The sequence below is a fragment of the Pollachius pollachius genome (assembly GCF_949987615.1).
Source record: "Pollachius pollachius genome assembly, chromosome: 1".
Taxonomy (NCBI): Eukaryota; Metazoa; Chordata; class Actinopteri; order Gadiformes; family Gadidae; genus Pollachius; species Pollachius pollachius.
The window spans coordinates 17,922,057-17,941,774 of NC_136934.1; the positions used below are offsets into that span (position 1 = coordinate 17,922,057).

The 19,718-nt window shown below is 46.9% G+C and overlaps 1 protein-coding gene across 2 annotated transcripts in view; it reads left to right on the forward strand.

Annotated features, from left to right (window-relative positions):
• Positions 1-10,264, forward strand: part of osbp2b (oxysterol binding protein 2b) — a 42,192-nt gene extending 31,928 nt beyond the window's left edge. The window contains exons 5-15 of one of the 2 annotated variants that reach the window (XM_079740080.1): positions 194-317; positions 719-785; positions 1,555-1,707; positions 2,169-2,414; positions 3,364-3,484; positions 4,696-4,799; positions 5,855-5,950; positions 6,170-6,354; positions 6,754-6,974; positions 7,857-7,874; positions 8,457-10,264. In XM_079740080.1, the coding sequence (XP_079596206.1) occupies positions 194-317; positions 719-785; positions 1,555-1,707; positions 2,169-2,414; positions 3,364-3,484; positions 4,696-4,799; positions 5,855-5,950; positions 6,170-6,354; positions 6,754-6,974; positions 7,857-7,874; positions 8,457-8,599 (1,478 nt within the window). In that variant the 3' untranslated portion in view covers positions 8,600-10,264. The remainder of the gene's footprint in view (positions 1-193; positions 318-718; positions 786-1,554; positions 1,708-2,168; positions 2,415-3,363; positions 3,485-4,695; positions 4,800-5,854; positions 5,951-6,169; positions 6,355-6,753; positions 6,975-7,856; positions 7,875-8,456) is intronic. The other variant, XM_079740081.1, reaches the window with a different exon arrangement.
• The last annotated feature ends 9,454 nt before the right edge of the window (positions 10,265-19,718 follow it).

Sequence of the window (19,718 nt, forward strand, 5' to 3'; positions counted from 1 at the left end):
ATGCTCGCTTCTAGATTACAATGTTTTCTTCCTTTTTTTTTTCTTCTTTTTTAATTGCAATAATCGATTTCAAAAAAATTCTGAATCTTAATTGAATCGAGAACAAATAAATTGCAGTGCATTGATAAATCGATATTTTTACCCAGCCCTAGTTGTGTGTGTGTAACCCGACCCCTGGTGTGGCTCCCTGCAGAGCGGAGCGCGAGGGGTCCAAAGGAGGAGGCCAGTGACGAAGATGAGGATACAGAGTTCTTCGATGCCATGGAGGATTCGCCTGCCTTCATCACAGTGAGGGCCAGCGAGGCGCCACAGCACAGGTCAGCTGACCAACACACCTGACCAGCACACCTGATTACACACCGGACCAACACACCTGACCAACACACCTTCACCACATCATCACACGCTCACATTCAAATGGCAGCCCCATTGGGATTGTGTCTGATCTGAACCCTGGCCAGTTCCCGTTAAGCCCTTTGGCTTCGGCATAGGATGGACAATACATAGGATACACCTTCCTATAGGAATAGGTCTTAAACCACTTTCAAAGACCCCGGAATAATGTTTGTACACCCATTGGTTCCTGTGTGTGTGTGTGTGTGTGTGTGTGTGTGTGTGTGTGTGTGTGTGTGTGTGTGTGTGTGTGTGTGTGTGTGTGTGTGTGTGTGTGTGTGTGTGTGTGTGTGTGTGTGTGTGTGTTTGTGTGTGTGTGTTGCAGGCGTTCTCAGAGCAGCCTGAGTGCAGCGAGTGGAAGCCAGCCTAACGACTGGAGCCAGGAAGACCATGTAAGTGTCCTGTTACCATGGAAACCTCTGGCATCTCTTTCCCATTCTTCCACACATCAACATCTCTGTCCGTGCAGGTCTATGGGGAAATCGCATCAATTATTACTATCAAAGAATGTACTATAAGGAGAATTTGGATGTTATCATGTAGGTTGGAACTGAAAAAGATTTGATATCCACCATGTTGGCAGGCTTGCTGAAGCCCTTATGCTGAAGCTCGCTGCCAAAGACAATATCACAGCTGATCTCTACTATTTATATACACTTGATACAGGCAGGTCTGTCTGTGTGTCCTCCTCAAGCTGCCAGCCATGTGCTGGAAAGACCACAGCTGCTCGCCTTCACTCCTAATTAGCAGTCGGAAATCTGCCCACCTTGTGTCTCTCTGTCTATTGTTTTCTGTCTGTCTGTTTGTCTGTCTGTCTGACTGTCTGTCTGTCTGCCTGTCTGTCTGTCTGTCTGTCTGCCTGTCTATCCATCTCACTTCCTCTGCCTGTCTGTCTCTCTCTCTGTCTATTGTCTGTCTGTCTGTCTGTCTGTCTGTCTGTCTGTCTGTCTGTCTGTGCTTTCAGTTTTTCTATATGAATCAGATTGTCTGTCTGTTGTCTTTCTGTATTTATCTCATGTTGGTCTGCATCTCAAACTTCTTGGTCTGTTTATCCCTAACTTGTCTCTCCTCTGTCTCGCTCTCTCTCTTTCTCCCCTCTCCCCCCTGTCCCCCCTCTCTCCCTTATCTCCCCTCTCTCCCTTGTCCCCCCTGCCCCCCCAGGGGGGTCCAGGCCCCAGTGAGGGGTCAGGGCGGGACCAGGGGCCGCGGCGGACCAGACGCTCCCACATCACCCAGAAGCCCAACTACTCCTTGAACCTCTGGAGCATCATGAAGAACTGCATCGGCAAGGAGCTCTCCAAGATCCCCATGCCTGTAAGTCTGTCCCCCTGACCCCTCTGGAGCTCTCCAAAATCCCCATGCCTGTAAGTCTGTCCCCCTGACCCCTCTGGAGCTCTCCAAGATCCCCATGCCTGTAAGTCTGTCCCCCTGACCCCTCTGGAGCTCTCCAAGATCCCCATGCCTGTAAGTCTGTCCCCCTGACCCTGAAACTTACAGGACCTGATATGTTACACCTGCCTAAGGACATGGGCTCCTGTGGAACCAAGATCAGACTGAACGGAGTATAGGGAAGCAGAATGTATTTCAGGCAGATTCCAGACCAGTGTCTCAGTGTCATCCAACCAGTGTGAAAAGGGAAGCTCTTAAAAAACGAGGAGGCCGACACACTCAACCTCTGCAAAATAACGTCTTCCATGTGTGCAGTATGTAGTGAGGTGGCCCTCACTGATGGCCCCTGTGGCCCCCTCATCACGGACCCCCTGTGACCCCCCCAGGTGAACTTCAACGAGCCACTGTCGATGCTGCAGCGGTTGACGGAGGACCTGGAGTACCACGAGCTGCTGGACCGCGCCGCACGCTGCGACTCGTCCCTGGAGCAGATGTGCCTGGTGGCGGCCTTCTCGGTGTCGTCCTACTCCACCACCGTGCACCGCACCGCCAAGCCCTTCAACCCCCTGCTGGGGGAGACCTACGAGCTGGACCGCTCCGAGGAGTTTGGCTACCGCTCGCTGTGTGAGCAGGTGAGCTCCACGGCACAGGGTCAGGGAGGGGGTTCAGAAAGGGGGTCCAGGGAGGGGTCTCGGAGGGCTCCAGGGAGGGGGTCCAGGTGGTTCTTTATGCCTGATTCAGCTGCCTTAGGCCATCAAAGGGGCAAAGGAGATTCTATCCAGTGGGAAAGGAAGCAACTTGAGAAGAAAAATATTAAGAGGACTTCTTCCAGGGATGCTGATAGGCCAGAAGGCATTAAGGACAGCAAATCAGATAATGATTTGGAACTATGGTTCCGATCTGCTCAAATTACCCCATTTAATATCCATCGTAGAAGAACGGTAATAGACCATCTATCTGAACAACCATAGGTAATGTCCAATCAAAGGAGTTTTCTCTCTTTCTTTCCTTCCTAAATAATTATTTTACCAACGATTGTAAAGTCATAAGGGGATTATGTATGAGACGGTTGCGATGACGGCGGAGGTCTTGGTGGACCAGAGGAGCATGGCTGACATATTAAAGCTCATGTTGTTGTTGAGGTCTTGGTGGACCAGAGGAGCATGGCTGACATGTTAAAGCATATGTTGTGGTTGAGGACTTGGTGGACCAGAGGAGCATGGCTGACATGTTAAAGCTCATGTTGTGGTTGAGGTCTTGGTGGACCAGAGGAGCATGGCTGACATGTTAAAGCTCATGTTGTTGTTGAGGTCTTTGTGGGATAGAGTTGCGTCGCTCCAGATGTTAAAGCTCATGTTGTTGAGGTCTTGGTGGACCAGAGAAGCATGGCTGACATGTTGTTGTTGAGGTCTTGGTGGACCAGAGGAGAATGGCTGACATGTTGAAGTTCATTCTGTTGTGCTGTTGGTGGATCAGAGGAGCATCACTCCAGGTGTTGAAGCTCATGTTGTTGTATTGTGTTGTTGTTGTTGTTGTTGTTGTTGTTGTTGTTGTTGAAGCTCATGTTGTTGTGTCTCTCAGGTGAGCCATCACCCGCCTGCCGCCGCCCACCACGTGATCTCCCAGCGGGGCTGGACCCTGTGGCAGGAGATCACCATCGCCAGCAAGTTCCGTGGGAAATACCTCTCCATCATGCCCCTCGGTGAGCCAACTACTAGTACTGCCCCCTTCAAAATAAAGGTTTCCCTGTGTGAAGACAGTTGGCTGCTATAGGGCTGGAGCCATGGGTCTGTGTGTTTGACTGGCAGGGAGGAGGTATAAGTGAGTAGGTTATCACACCGTGAAGAATTTTTTTTGTCATATCAATATTATTTTACTATGAACTAAGAACTTTTCTTTCCGGTTAATGTAATATGCATCTGTCTATACTATTTATAATTATCTATAGCAATATCCTCAATGAGAATAATTATCCTCTAGTATACACAGCTCACTGCTCATATGCGTGGGGAAGGGGTGTGGCCCGACTAACAGAGGGCCAGTGGCGCTTGTGGGTTAATTTCAAAATAAAATCAAAATATCAAAAGTAATTTTGTTTTGTTTAGCCTCAGGGGCGGTTCTAGGGGGGGCCAGCAGGGGCCAGTGCCCCCGTAAAACTGATCTCGTTATCCCCAGTGGACCCCCCTCCAAACGTTTTCTTTTTTTTCTTTTTTACCTCCGTCCGGACGGGGGGTCGGTTCGATGGTGTGGCACTGACGCACAGGGTGGAACTTGAGATTTATAATATATCATACTGACTTTATTGTTGTTGGTGATGTATGGTACTGAGTGGTTTGATGTCAGTGAAGGAAACCCAAAATGTTGTATCATTGACAATTGCTTTAACCAATGAAACATTTCAAATGTATAATATTGACAATTGCTGTAACTGAAGGAAACAATTAATAACGGGAAAAAGCCAATTATAGTAAATTGTGTTTTTGAATGCCGTTACTTAGTACTTAACTAAATATTTTGCGTCCCGGGTTCAATGTGCGCCTCCAACAAAACAACAGGCCCAGTCTGGCCCCCCCATGAAAATTGGTCTCAAACCGCCCCTGTTTAGCCTACTCTCCTCTAGATCTACATAAAGTGTATTGTTTAGCCGACTCTATATTTACTTAAAGGGTATTGTTTAGCCTAGTTTATCACTACATAAAGGGTATTGTTCAGCGTACTCTATATTTACTTGCAGGGTATTGTTTAGCCTACTGTAGATCTACATAAAGGGTATTGTTTAGCCTACTCTAGATCTACATAAAGGGTATGGTTTAGCCTACTCTAGATCTATATAAAGGGTATTGCTTAGCCTAATCACCCCCTCTTTTGCATTGCTGTTAACTTTTCCTCTCGTGTCTCTTTCCTCTGTGTCAGGTGCCATCCACCTCCATTTCCACTCCAGTGGAAACCATTATGTGTGGAGGAAGGTGACGTCCACCGTGCACAACATCATTGTTGGGAAGCTCTGGATCGACCAGGTGTGTTGGTCCTCCTAGATGACCTGGGAGTCACTGGCTCAGGAAGTAAAAGCTCTCTTGGCTGTGTTTGTCTGTGTATGTCGAGTCAGCTCTCAGGATTTGTTAAATTGGGTTAAACAACCAATCAGGTGTAACTGAAGAGTTAAACAACTTTGCGTCTCAATCAGGTGTGTAACTGATGAGTAAAACAGTGTGCGGACAGAGTCCTTGTTGGTAGGTAATTGCTGGCTGGTAGGCTAACTTTCACCCTTAAATCAGGTTTTCTATTATAATCTATCTAAATCTTCCTACATACAACAAATGTTGTATGTAGTATACAATCATCAGGCATTCCCACCCAATATTTATGTCATAGGATTCCTGTGAATAATACAATGTGCCTCACTGGTATAAAAAGGAGCCTATTATTGTACAAAGAATTTGCCCGTGGGATTGCATTAGTATTAATGTTATTACATAATTCTGGGGCTTATTTGTTCAGTCTCTGTTGCTCTGCCCTCTGATGGAGCCCAGGCGGTGAGGAACACAAAGACACAGGAGAAAAGCACATCAATGAGCAGAATCTCTGGAGACCCGCACGCTTTTATCTTGGCATGTCTCCTCAAACAACAGCTTCTCCGCTCTGTCAAACGGCCCAATTAAAATGTTGGGAGGAACAGGCTGCTGATGTCCCTTGGAAGCCGTGTGTGTGTGGGTCCAGTTTAGATGCTCCTGAATATTGTATCACCGTGTTCTTAATGCACAGATCCTAGGCATGATGCAGGCCTTGCTCCTGGTATTATGTTACACATATGTGCCCTGGATGATCAACATGGACAATAGCTCTCTACCTGAGGGAGCCCCCCGCATGGCTGGGTCTCTGCTCTCAGGTCCATAATGTGTTAATGACAGGAGAGTTGGGTGTTGGTAATGATCATGTTTTTAATTCCAGGAACAGCCATCATGACGTGACTCTTGCGTTCTCTGTAGGAAGCTCTTTCTCTGCTCCTCAAATTCACTGGCCCCTCGTTCTCTTACACCCTCTCTCTCCCTCTGTTTCTGTGTCTCTCTACCAGTCCGGGGACATTGAGATAGTTAATCACAAGACCAAGGAGGTGTGTCAGCTTAAGTTCTCTCCATACAGTTATTTCTCCAGGGACGTTCCCCGCAAGGTAAGACCCAACTCCACTTCGATTCCCAACATGAAGGTCCTTGTGTGTTATTGCCGCCATCTACTGGATAATATTAGTATTCTTTATCCATTTATGTGGATAGATCTGACATGTGTTTGTTTTGGTAGATACTTTAGTTCTGGACTCTTGAGTAGTTATTTATATAGATATATTTATCTCTCCTCTTCCCTCTCCCCTTCCCTCCCCTCCCCCCTTCAGGTAACGGGGGTGGTTGCCCAGAGCGACGGCCAGGCCCACTATATCCTCTCAGGGACGTGGGACGAGAAGATTGAGAGTGCCAAGATCGTCCAGAGCAGCCGGAGGGGCAGCAGCACGGAGGGCAAGCAGAAGACCGTGTACCAGACACTGTCCCCCAAGCTGCTGTGGAAGAAGTACCCTCTACCGTAAGTACACCATGCTACCATGAGACAGCCATGAGAACATCTCTTCATCGTTGACCAGGTGCTGCAGAGTTGGCATGGCAAATATCATCAACAAGGAGGAAATAATATGTTATAAAGAAATACTAATAATCACCAGGCATTAGAAGAGATATGAATAATTAGGTGCGAAAGATTAAAATGAATATTATATAAATGTAACACCTCAGGATGCTACGATATATAAATATCTAAAAGGGGTACTGGTGTCTCACTGACTATCCCCAATGAAACGATCAGCCGTAAAGCCTCAGAATACAACCTTGGTTTAAAATAGATTTAAAATCCATAGCCTACAGTTCATGCATGGGGACTGTGGTCAGTAATGTGAGGGTGACCTGCGATCCTTCCCTGGGCTCTCAGGGAGAACGCGGAGAACATGTACTTCTTCTCATCCCTGGCGCTTACACTGAACGAGGCGGAGGAGGGCGTGGGCGCCACGGACAGCCGTCTGCGGCCTGACCAGCGGCTTATGGAGGAGGGGCGCTGGGACGAGGCCAACTCGGAGAAGCAGCGGCTGGAGGAGAAGCAGAGGGCTGTGAGGAGGAGGAGGGAGGCGGAGGCCACCGACGCCTACGATGAAGGTAGCCCACCGAGGGAAGGAGGTGGATGCAAAGGGGGGAGGAGGTGGCGGACAAAGAGAGCCAATAAGGGCAGATGAAAGGATCTCCTCCATATAAATAACTCTTGTAAATACATGTTAGTGTGGCTGTGTACCCATAAGAGAAAGGACGAGGATCGCCCACCGAGGAGAGTGTATTCTGAGGAGGAAGCGTGTCTAGATTATCATTACAGAGGAGGAGGAGCCGGTGGAGGAGCCGGAGGAGGAAGAGTGTTTAGATAATCATTAGAGGAAGAGGAGGAAGCATATCTAGATGATCATTTGAGGAGGAGGAGGAGTATCAAGATAATCACTAGAGAGGAGGAGGAGCTGGAGGAAGCACAGGGCGTGATGATTACCAGAGTCATAAGTCCAGGGTCCTGACCCCTGGGGAGGTCCTAATGACTGCAGGTGTAGCTTGACTCATTAATACGCAGACAGCATTCAACCCCACAATAACCCTCTCACACATTCTCTATCTCCATGTGCTGATGAGGACTGAGCCCCATATGGATCGGGTTCCTGTTTCAGGGTCTCTGCTCTTCCAAATGTTCCAGTATTTGAACTTCATGTTGTAATCATTTTAAAACACTTTAGATTAACCACAGTGCAGGCTGAAGACGTTCATCATGTCCAGGTCTTGGTAGACATGTGCTCTACTGAGCACAACAGAATCTTGTGTACTAGACACAACAACATATATATAAAAATTGAAGATAAACCTCCATGGATATACCTCCGCCCTGGTTAGTGTGTAGTGGGCTGTTAGTGTGTTTAGTGTGTGTATCTGGGAGGGGGGGTTCAGGGTTGATTCTGACATGTGTCCATGACCTGTCTCTCTTTTCCTCCCTCTGTTGATGTCCAGAGTGTGAATATGACTCTGGTGAGTGGGAGCTGCTACCTGCTGCTCGGTCGCACATCACCAAACTCACCCAGTCCCACGCACCTCCCTACCCACCCTCGACCCTACCCCTGACCCTCAGCCCTACCCCTGACCCTCACCCCTACCCCTGACCCTCACCCCTACCCCTGACCCTCACCCCTACCCCTGACCCTCACCCCTTCCCCTGACCCTCACCCCGACCCCTGACCCTCACCCCTACCCCTCACCCCTACCCCCAACCCTCACCCCTGACCCTCACCCCTACCCCTGACCCTCACCCCTACCCCTTACCCTCACCCCTACCCCTGACCCTCACCCCTACCCCCTGACCCTCACCCCCCGGCCTGCATGATCTTCTCCCAGTTCATATCCACTTCACCAGACGCCAAACCAGTAGGGAAACTGAACAAATAAGCACATGAGCAGAAAAGCTTTTTTCTCCTGAAGCCTTGCGACATTTCCATTAAAGAATGTATTTCTATCAATACATTTCCTGTAAGGTAACACCTTAGTCTGTGGTCTCCTCCCGATTCGCGGAGAAGCAGGAAGTGAGTGATATCTTTTTCCCCCCCCTCCGTCCAGGCAAAGAGTTCGAGGGTTACCAGCCACTGTGGTTCCACCAGCGAAGGGACTCCATCACCGGGGAGACCAACTTTGTGTACAAGGGAGGCTACTGGGAGGCCAAGGAAAGGCAGGACTGGAGCATGTGTACCGAGATATTCTAACCTGAGCTCAGCGGACCAGGAGGAGAGCTCCTGGCAGGAGGAGGAGGGCGGCTCCAGACAGCAGGAACCCTCTGTGTCTCTCTTCTTTTTATAAAGCATGGGAATGTGCGTTGCACAGTCTCAGAATACAATTTATTGTACCTACTAATGCACACTATCAGGCAGTTTGACAGTTGGGCGGGTGTTACGAGAAAAGGTTCATTCCTTCAGTACCATCCCCCCCCGTGAGGCTTAAGAACACGGTGAAAAGGATGTTGCAGACGTAAGGAACCAAGAAACAAAACATCAGGTGCTCCTCACTGCTACCCACAATGCACTTTGACCCATTGTTCATTTGAAGCAGTCCTCCTGGTCTGCAGCTCTTTCTCTGATAGATGGCCGCCCACACGGACTCAGACGGCATGGCTCAGTGGAGACACACAGGACGGCCCTGTTTAGTGTGTAAAGGTTTCCCAAAGGAGGTTTAAAAGAAAAAGTGTCTTGATATATTTGATTTTGATTTAATTTAGCACAAAGTAGATTATGCTGTGCATAGATTACAAAACTTGAAGCCTTTCCCTCTTCTCCCTCTGGTGAATGAAGTGCTTTAGGTTGGTCTCTGGTCATGTGATGAGGAGATGTGTGAGAAAGCAGTGTCAGTCTTCCTCATTAGCTTCTAATGACCCCTCAGCTTGGTGGATGAACCAGGACCTCAGTGGACCTGCTGGGGGATCGTTCATCTAACGCTCCATGTGTTCAAGTATTGGGACGTATGGGCGAATAGAATCTGGTAATCAGCCACATTCATACTTTAGGTCAGAAGTTACATGGCTTCTATTTCATGTAATAAATCTATGATTGAGTTGCAATGTTTGTACACCAACATTTAGCTGGCCATGTGGTGATCTTCAAATGGTTTGGCCTAGGATATCTAGAAGAGTACAGGTTAGATATCAATAATAAAGAGGACTGATCTTTTGGCAGCTGAGGCTCCACATGACCTGGTGGATGATGACAGGACTCTTCAGTTCTCCTGTCCAGCGGTGCTCTCCATCCCAGTAGCATGACCCCCCCCAGCATCCCCTGTCTCCATAATCCTGTAACAGAGCGACTCAACAGGCCACTCGATCACGTTGTGCTATACACTGAGAGCCGGGCTATATCTCATACAAGACCAACCGTTCTATGACGCTTGAACCGTCAGGGGGGGTTTTTAGTTATTGAAATACGATGATTCAACTTGAATGTTGTCTTCTCCTGCCCTCAGAGGTTTGGTTCCAGTAACATGAGTCTGGTATTATTAGACGGTTCTGTAGTAGAAGTGGCTCATGTCAACTTATGTGTTGCATATCGTGCAGCTCTCTGAAGTCTCAAAGCAATAGTGTCTGCCTCCATGCTCTAGGCGTCCGTCAGCACGGGGCTGAGGGGGAAGGTTCAGACGCCTCTGTAGTGAGCAGATCTCTTGACAGACGGGGCCGGTTCCTGCCAGTCGCACCGAGGGCATCACGTTGAACCGATGTGGGACAAACTGATCTGTGATCAGCCCAGTCAACAGTGTTGAGTGTTTTGCTTTTGACTCACTAAAGAAGGGAAACGCTCCCTTGGTCTGACTGTGGACTTCTATGACTTCAGGAGAGCAGTCTAAAAGAGGTGGTCTGTTTTGTGATTACTTCTAGGAAAGTAAGAAACAGGACTGGGTTAGGGTTAAGGGGACTGGGTTAGGGTTAAGGGGACTGGGTTAGGGTTAGGGGACTGGATTAGGGCACTGGGTTAGGGGACTCGGTTAGGGGACTGGGTTAGGAGACTGGGTTAGGGGGTTGGGTTAGGGGACTGGGTTAGGGTACTGGGTTAGGGGACTCGGTTAGGGGACTGGGTTAGGGGGTTGGGTTAGGGGATTGGGTTAGGGTACTGGGTTAGGGGATTGGGTCAGGGTTAGGGTTAGGGGACTTGGTTAGGGGACTAGGTCAGGGTGAGCGGACTGGGTTAGAGGACTGGGTTAAGGTTAGGGGACTATCGTTACAGTCACCTGTGTGAATATTTTTGTGATAACAAGAGGATATTGTAAAAAATGAAGTAATATAACTAATCTGAATATTAAGTTATATGTGTACAGTACCTTTCAAATTAGAATTTTGAATGACTGAGCCTAAGGATTTAATATCATTTTAATTGATCCGAATGTAGCCTAACTAGCTAGCTGTGCATTCTGACCTGTAGCTGCGTACACTGGGCCCTATTCACGGAACAAAATGGTTTATTAATGTAGAATCCACTGGAGCTACCTACCATCTTGCACTGATTTTAGTTGGTTTTAACTCAAAGATCGGAATCTCACAATGGCCCACATTTTCATGATTGTGCAAACATGACAAACACAATCTTCATCTCAAAGTGTTACAGCCATGGCATAAGACAACCGAAAGATCATCTCATATCGGATGACAAACATGGATTTGTTCTATTATTTTCTCCTCTTCCCCTCCTCTTCCCTTCTTACTTATTCCCTTCTACCATATTTACCTTCTGGAAAGTCTTGCCCATACAGAGCACGGTCTAAAGTTGATGTCTCTGCCTGATCCCGACCTAATCCATTTACAGTGACAGAACCAAAACTCTATTAAATTGTTGTAAGCTGTTGCTCATTTGCAACAATAGGAAACACACATTGTGGTTTCCTGTGTCTTTCCAAAAACGGCGCTGTCTGAGTACAATTTCAGGTTTACTTTTGAATGGTGAACAAGTTTATAATTTGAAAAGGATTTGAACGTTACAATAATTGAAAGAAAACGCTGAGTGAACACGGCCCTCAGTGTGTGATGTTAGCTACTATAACGGGGTGTTAAACATTATTTTATACAAAGTTATCAATATATAGATTTTGTTCCATTATCAGTTTACATTTGAAGAGGTGATGGATTATGGTCATCCTCGTGGAATATCTACTGTGCAGCGTTGACTCCTTTCTGCAGTGGATGGGGTTATTTGAGGGGATAACCAAACATTTTTTGGTTTCTGTTCATGTTCTTCGGTGCTTCTACAATGCAGTGTTCAGAGTACCAGTTTCATCCATCACTTCATTCTCACAGATGTGTGACTTCTTCTGTACCATTTAGAAATGAATACTGTAACCCCACTTCTGATTCATTATTCAATTTAATTAAATTTAAGAAAAAATTAAAGTACATTTAATTGAATGTTTGTAATCTCGAACAAAAAAACTCATATTTCCATAAGTACATAGACTTTATTAGCTTTGGTTTACAGCTTTAAATCATTTCTATCAACTGACTTTTTCCTTACTGTAATTTGCACACACAGGAGAAATATATCACAATAAGGTCTTATTTTTTTCCACAACAGGTTTTTACTTTGGCAGATTAACATGGAATTAAGGTTGATGTGTAGTTTGTTGAACATGATCATCACTAACAATTGACTTAGATATTGAGTTGACATAGATGATTTTTATATCTGTGATTTTAAATTTGCAAGGTCTTTGTTCATTTGTCCAATATATCCTCCACAGCGACCTCTGGTTGGCTGTTGAAGAGCTGCCGGTGAATGCCTGCATACTCTCTTTAAGCTGAAGCAATAATTGCGATGTCGGGATGTGGCCGCTGCTGCTTACACACCAATAGTTGACTCTAGTACAGATGGGGAATAATGAAGCAAACCAAGAGGGTTGAACTGTGGACAAGAACGCTCTCCACTGGCTCCCGACAGGATTTTAACTTGCTTAAGCTTTCACTTCCAATGATTGTTTGTTTTCTATTTTCTCTCTCTCTCTCTCTCTCTCTCTCTCTCTCTCTCTCTCTCTCTCTCTCTCTCTTATCTTCTCTTCTCTTCTCTTCTCTTCTCGCTCTCTCTCTCTCTCTCTCTCTCTCTCTCTCTCTCTCTCTCTCTCTCTCTCTCTCTCTCTCTCTCTCTCTCTCTCTCTCTCTCTCATGGGTGCCATTATTCATATATTAATGACCATGCTAATGAGCTGGTTGGGTTCTGGCCTGTGGCCTATACATTTAGTTTTATTCCACGCTGCTGGTTCTAATAAAGTAGGCTATAGCTGTATGAGGATAGATATTTTCCATGCCTTGATTTAAACTAAAACCAGCGCTTTCTGACTCTGGACCAGTGGCCTTGGATGGAGGATGATGAGGAGGGGGTGGACAGCAGGGTCTGATGGTGTGTTTGGGTTTAACTGAAGAATAGTTATATTTATTTTTTATTTTGTTTCAATTGTGCATTTCTTCCTTACTTTATAGTCATTTAACATGGTCTTATAAGAAAGAAAGACGCAATGATAAAGAAAAGATAATAAAGTTCTTAGTGTTCACACTGCATGTCTGTCCTGGTTTTTCTTTTCCGATTTCTGTGTTGCTTGTATTTGCCTACATTCCTTTCTCAGGGGTAAATCGTTAAACTAGCATTTGCATTCATCAACTGTATATTCTCACATATATGCCCACATCATAAAAGTAATTTCAATATGGTAACAGTAAGGTAGTCTGTGGTTTTTGGTTGAGCCTTTCAAATATAAGCTCCGCGAAATCTATCGATTTGGGGCTCGTGCCGAAAACAACCCACCTCTCCCTGGGCCGGATGGCTGGTCTCCAGGGATCGGCGGTAGTGTTTAGGGTTTAGTGTTTCGGTGTTCCAGTGTTTTATTGTCTGCTGTTTTATTGTCTGCTGTTTGCTGACACTCTCTCCTCCAAGCTGCTTCTCGAGTCGCTCCAGAAGCTGACATGAAGCTTCAAGTTCACACTTCAACGCGTCGCAGTCCACTGGAAGTAAGTCAGTAAGTAATTAGGCTTCAGTCACTTGACACAGCAACATTTCCCGGTTAATACTTAACTATGATGACTTAAATGTTAATAATTTTTGAAACGAAAAGAGCCTTTGAAAGTGTTTGTGCAGAGACCTTGTCCTCCTCGCTGTCAGCATCGGTTTCTCAAACTAAAAGTAACATTAACTATTTAACTAACCTTACATATTTAACTAGCCTTACTATTTAACTAATCTTAACTATTTAAAGATGCCTTCAAAAACACCAAAACATCTAGATTTATTTATTTTTAAAATAGGCCTACAGCTGCAGGTCGGTTAGCCTACTCGATATCAATTTGAACCAGGCTACCAACTAAACTACACTCTTATATGGTTTTGTGAGTATATATGAATATATGTATATTGCATTATACCGAGACTGGAGTAAAGTAACTCGGAGACGTTGCGCGGCAGAGAGGAATGCATTGTCTCTTCTACTAGTTTGCTAGGTGCTCAGCTCAGCCATAAACGGCTTTAGTTTCCAGGGTTACTGGGCAGCATGAACCCCGCCCTCCTGGGTCTGAAACCGGTCCAATTGTCCTCAGTAGACAGTAGTAGGACATAGTATCCATGGCTGCTGTGCCTTGAGATGTTTATATTTCTACAGCATGGCGGAGGAGAGCTATACAGGATCAGGGGATGCAGATGATACAGATGAGCTTCTCTATACTGGTCAGGAACTTCTTTCATACATTTCAACATTCTTGATATCGTGCATATTGTCTGGATGCTTGGGGGAGGAACTAACGTGCTCGTCACTCACAGATGGGGAGGACAACAGAGGCATGTTGGACCTGAATCCTCTTCCGCTGAGACTTGACCCCTGTGACCTGCTGATGGACTCGATAGATGTTCAACTGAGTCGACTTCAGGTCAGTTAGGGAACGTAAATCACAGAAGGTGGGTCGATAGTTATCTTCATTTTGTTCATAGTTTGAAGGGTTTCATTTGGGAGTCAAGATCTTTTCTGAACAGTTTGGCACATTTATAATAGTTATATGTTATTTCTGAGCTATTGTACCAAACAACATTCAATTACACAACTTGCATGTACCATGCCGTATACAATATATCAGGATTTATTTCACAAACTAAATAACTAAATCGTACTGAAACAATAAGTAATGCAAAATAATGATATTGTTAGACTCACCAACTGCTGTTGAATGTTTGTGTGAAGGTGCAGAATCAGAAAAACCAGGAGAGTTCAGGAGGTCTCAGTGGCTTTGATGAAGGTATGCCACAAAGTAAAGTGTCTTCAACCGCAAACAGAAAGGAGCCTTGAGTTCCCTTGAGGAAAGAACCGCTCATCAAACATGATCAACATGATTATCATGCATCAACATGATTAACACATATCAAACATGATTAACACATGTCCAACATGATTAACAAGCATAAAACATTCCTAACACGAATTAACATGATCAACATGTATAAACATGATTAACGCGTATCAAGCATGATCAATATGTATCAAGCATGATCAACACGTATCAAACATGATCAACATGTATCGCATAATTAACATGTATCAACATGATTAACATGCATCAAACATGATTAACACGTTGGTTCACCTGTGAAGCTCCTTTCAGCCAGCGGCGCTCAGGGAGCAGAGACACCGGCCTTGGAACACCAACCACCAGCCCCCCGATATCCTGTCTGCAGCCTGGGCCCCGCGAGTCCAAGGGAGCGGCCCCAGGTAACTAACCTACCAACTGTGAATCACATATTAAACCAGATTCCTTCATAATAACCCAGTGGGAAGAGGCAAAGGTAACCAAGTGCACCTATAGAAGGTGCTTCTATAGGTGCACGTAATGTCATAGGTGCACGTCATAGGTGCACGTAATGTACCGTAATGTCATCCAAACACTGTCATTACACTAATCCCCTCAAACCCCCCCCCGACCTAAAGGATTGACGAGGCCGGACGTCTCTCAGGGAGCCCCCCCATGCTCCCTCCAGAGGGGAGCGCAGCCGGGACGGGCCTGTAGGAGCAGGGGGGAGGGGGAGGAGGGGGCGGAGTCCCGCAGAGAGCAGTGCCTTTGGAGGCTGGGTCGCCTGCTCGGGGACCCCTTTGTTGCTGCAGGAGTAGGAAGGACTCCTCCTGCTCCTCCTCTACAGCCGGACAGCCTCTGCACCGAGGACCTCCTCTGTTGCTCCCCAGAGGAGAGGGTGGGCCTCCAGGGGAAGGAGGAGGAGGGGGGCGGAGAGGGTGTGGAGGGCTGGTGGGCAGGAGGCCCCTCCCAGGGGGTCCGGGAGCAGGGGGACGTGGTGGACGTGACCAGGGGCGGACCAACAGGGTTCGTCGTGGAGGGCAGTAGGGGTGCATGTGTTCTACCTCATCCTCCTCTTCCTCAGCCCCAGCCACCGCAGACCCACGGCCAGGACAACATGTCGAGTTCTGAGGAACGCCACTCTTGTGATGGTCATCGGACGGAGGAAAGACAAGGAAGCGGGGAAACTAAAGCCGGACGGAGACAGCGAGGTTCCCAGATGACCTGCGATTACATCAGCAGCCGGTCTGGACTGTCGACTCCAGACACCCAGGGTAGGATAGCACTTCAGCAGCAGATGGAGGCTAACTGTCGGCCCTATGTCCTCCAGACCAGGGTAGGATAGCCAGTTGTCTCAGCAGCATGTGTAGGCTGCTTGTTTTAAAGACCTGTACTACCTCATCAGTCCGTTGTGTGTACCACTATACCCAGGGCTCTGTCTCTCTCTGGCTCTTTTGAGGAAAACATTTGCAATAATAGAGTAATATCAGTATTTCAAAATGGGATAAATATAGGTTGCTAACCGTTGGCAAATAATGTTTTGAACCAACTCATGTGTGAGGTACGATGGATCAATGAAACAGGGACCTCTGTTTCTCCAGCCCCGGTCCCACCGTGCAGCCACAAGGCTGCCCACCCTGAAAGCAGAGAACGGCGGAACAAGGAGGCTTGTCCTGAGCCCAGAGGCCTGGCAGGTATCTGATCTGCTATGGTGCTAAGCCATTACACTTTCCTGTTCCCTGTTCTTCCTTAACGCTAGTTTGCTTCTTCCTCGTGAGGTGGAGCGATGTGGTGGTCTGACTCCGTCTGCCCTCCGCCGTTCCCTCAGACCCTCTGCAGCAGGACAGGTAGGACCACCTGAGACCGGAGCAGAAAGGATGAACCTCCATACCTTTAAAATCTTCAATCAATTACTACTAAATGCCTATGGAGTAAAAGCCATCAACGACTCCTTCGGCCCGGGGAATCTTCAATACAATTCAACCTTGGCCGACAAATAATATGAGAGGAAATTACCTAATATGGTCATGTCCGGCCTAAAAAGGTTTCCACTTGAATAAATATCAGTCAAGTGGAAAACCAATTTGTTTTATTAGTATCATAACTAATGCAAAATATCTCTCTGACCTGATGACATGGATGCTTTTGAATCAATATTGTTTTGTTTGTAGCTGTTCCCGTGAAATATTGTGTCAACATCACTGTGGTGCCAATAGCCAGTGAGCCAAGCTCTTTGTACTACTAACTCTGGCCCTGAGAGGCCGCTACTGTGCAAGGTTACATAGTATATCTGTCCCTGGAGCCCCATCATTTTAGCTTGGACCTCAATACACATGACTGTTTAAATCTGATGTAATTACAACTAGAAGGAGATAGAAGATGAGTGGATATCAGTGCTTTGATCCCCTAGGATGGCTGTCGTTCATGCCGTCCATTCAGAACACGGAGGGCTACTGCAGCGACCGGAGTGATGACCACACACCCACACCAGGTATGCGTAGATAACATGTAGATAACATACGCCTTACTCAACAGACCTTGTTGAGTAAGGTGACTATGAGAGGGCCTCGTGTGCTTAAGTGACCCGCCAGACATTTGGTAATTTCAGAGACACGGTTGAACATGATAACAAAGGCTTGGCTAATCACTCCTCCATCATAAGAACATGTCCGGGCTCAACCGGCTTGGAGGGTCGGAAACCATTACTCCTCTGTTCCACACTAAAGAGCTCCATCACACCTTTTCCATTATTTACTCCCAAACTCTTCAGCTCCAGGAAAAGGAGGTGACGGAGGTTCAGCTTTCCGCCGAGCAAGGCAGACTAGGAGAGCCACCCCCAGGTAATCCTAGACCTGGTCTCTGTGGGTCATCAGTCTATCAGGACTACATGACGTCCTGGTCTTCACGACGGTCACCATGTTGAATTAGGCTTTTACTGCATCATGAGGTCCTGCCGCACGTTGGGCTGAAGACGGGGGGGGGGGGGGGGGGGGGGGGTGTGAAGGCGTTTGACCAGGCACGTCCCATACCCACTCTCAGAGACCATGCGTGGCTAATCCGCCTTGGAGTTGGACTGGGTAGGTGTGTAGTCGGACCCCTGCATCACACACACATCCCTGTCCATGTATCCTGCAATGTCCCAGGTACGGGCAGTCTTCTGGTGGGGATGAGGGGGATGAGGACACAGACGAAGGTCACTGCAGCCGCAGGAGTAAGAACCAGCTTAAGATGACCCTAGATGTCCAGTTGGAGAAGATGAAATGTGATGGGTCCAGGATGGAGGATGATCTCAGGACACTCCGCCATGTGAGAACCCCCCAGTCCATCTCTATCAGGGCTGTAGATTCTGACTACAGTAAAGAACTGAACTCATGTGTACTTTGTGCTCTAGAAGTGTGAAACAGAGGAGGGGAAACTGGAGCTGAGAAGAGAAGCGCTGCATGAGTCAGAGTCTTCCATCTCTGACGCTCAGCAGAAAACAAAGGTACAGATCCGAACACAGCACGATCTCCTGTGGTGGGAACAGTAACTCTGATGGAATAGTACATTCAGAATCCCTCCTGTGTAGTTCATGGCAGTGTTGTCATATCCCAGCATGCTCTGCAGGAGCTGGCCCAGATTTGTACCGAAACAGCACAGATGGAGTTGGAGAGACAGAAACTGGACACCCGTCTGAGGGAAAGAAAGGCCAGGTACACAGCAACACACAGGAGAACTGTTCTTATATCACAACCCACAGGAGAACTGTTCTTATACAACAACACATGAGGAGAACTGTTCTCATGATGTGCTCAGATGTAGGAACTCCCCGGGGTTAAACTGGGGACTGTGAAGTGAGTTGTAGGTGGAAGAGATTTTTATCTGAATAACTGATAAGCTTGGACCTTTTATTTGATCTTCATCTTTTCTCTATGGCTGTCTAATTTGGTGCTGATTTGGTATTTGTTTGTGATAGTTATTACTTGATGAATAGAAAGACTGAACTGAAGATGAGTTGTGATGAAATGTCTTCCTGAGTAAAGGTGGGATGTGTGGTAGTCTTCAGCTGTGTGGCCTGAGGAGCGAGTCCTGTCTCCAGCCAATCGGGGGCATGGAGAAGGAGACTGGAACTCTACGCAGAATGACCCAAGATGGCTGCCACGCAGAGACGGTATCATGCTGCCCCCTTCCCTCGTGTCTTACTGACAGTCAGGCCGTCTGTTATAGTGTTGTTTAATGTTGTATTGTCAATAGAAATACTATATTATTGGTCATTGGTCTATCTATTTCTCCCTGATCTTCTCACTTTTTTGAGACCAAACATTGAATCAAAATCTAAATTAAATACATGAACTGAGAAAATGTGATTGTGTGTTGGTGCTTTAGAAACCGCCGGTTGTGGTGGTGTCCATCTTGGAGAGGCTGGAGGTGGAGCGGCAACTGGACTCCACCAAAACCCAACTGTTTGCAGAGCAGAGACGCTCTCGGGACAAGCTGGACTCCATGCAGGAGGTAACAGCATGGACTACATGCAGTATGTAGCGCTCTGTGAGGTTCACTAGCTCATCACTAACACTTTCACACCTTTGAATGTGTCTCTAGAGGGTGTTGTATCTTGATCATGAGGGTCATAATGTGTGTCTTTTATTTAACGTTTAACGTCTATCTGGCTGATGATGGTTCTAACGTGTATCTGATGGTTCTAAAGTGTATCTGATGGTTCTAACGTGTCTCTGGTGCTGATGGTCCTAATGATGGTTCTAACGATGGTTCTAATGATGGTTCTAACATGTCTCTGGGTGATGACAGGTTGCATGCTCATGGTTGTTTTCCTTGGAACAGCGGTTGGATGAGGCTGAGGAAGAGCTCCAGTGGGCCAGAGAGGAGCAGGGCCTTCTGAGGTCCAGGATTGAGGCTCTAGAGGAGGAGCAGAGGCAGAAACAGGAGCTTGTGGTGGTAGGAACTTAATCAAAGTGTACTGTATGTGTCAGGAACTCGGGTACAGATTGCTGAACAATGTTAATTTGCTGCTTATCACGTCTCTTGTAAAATATGTG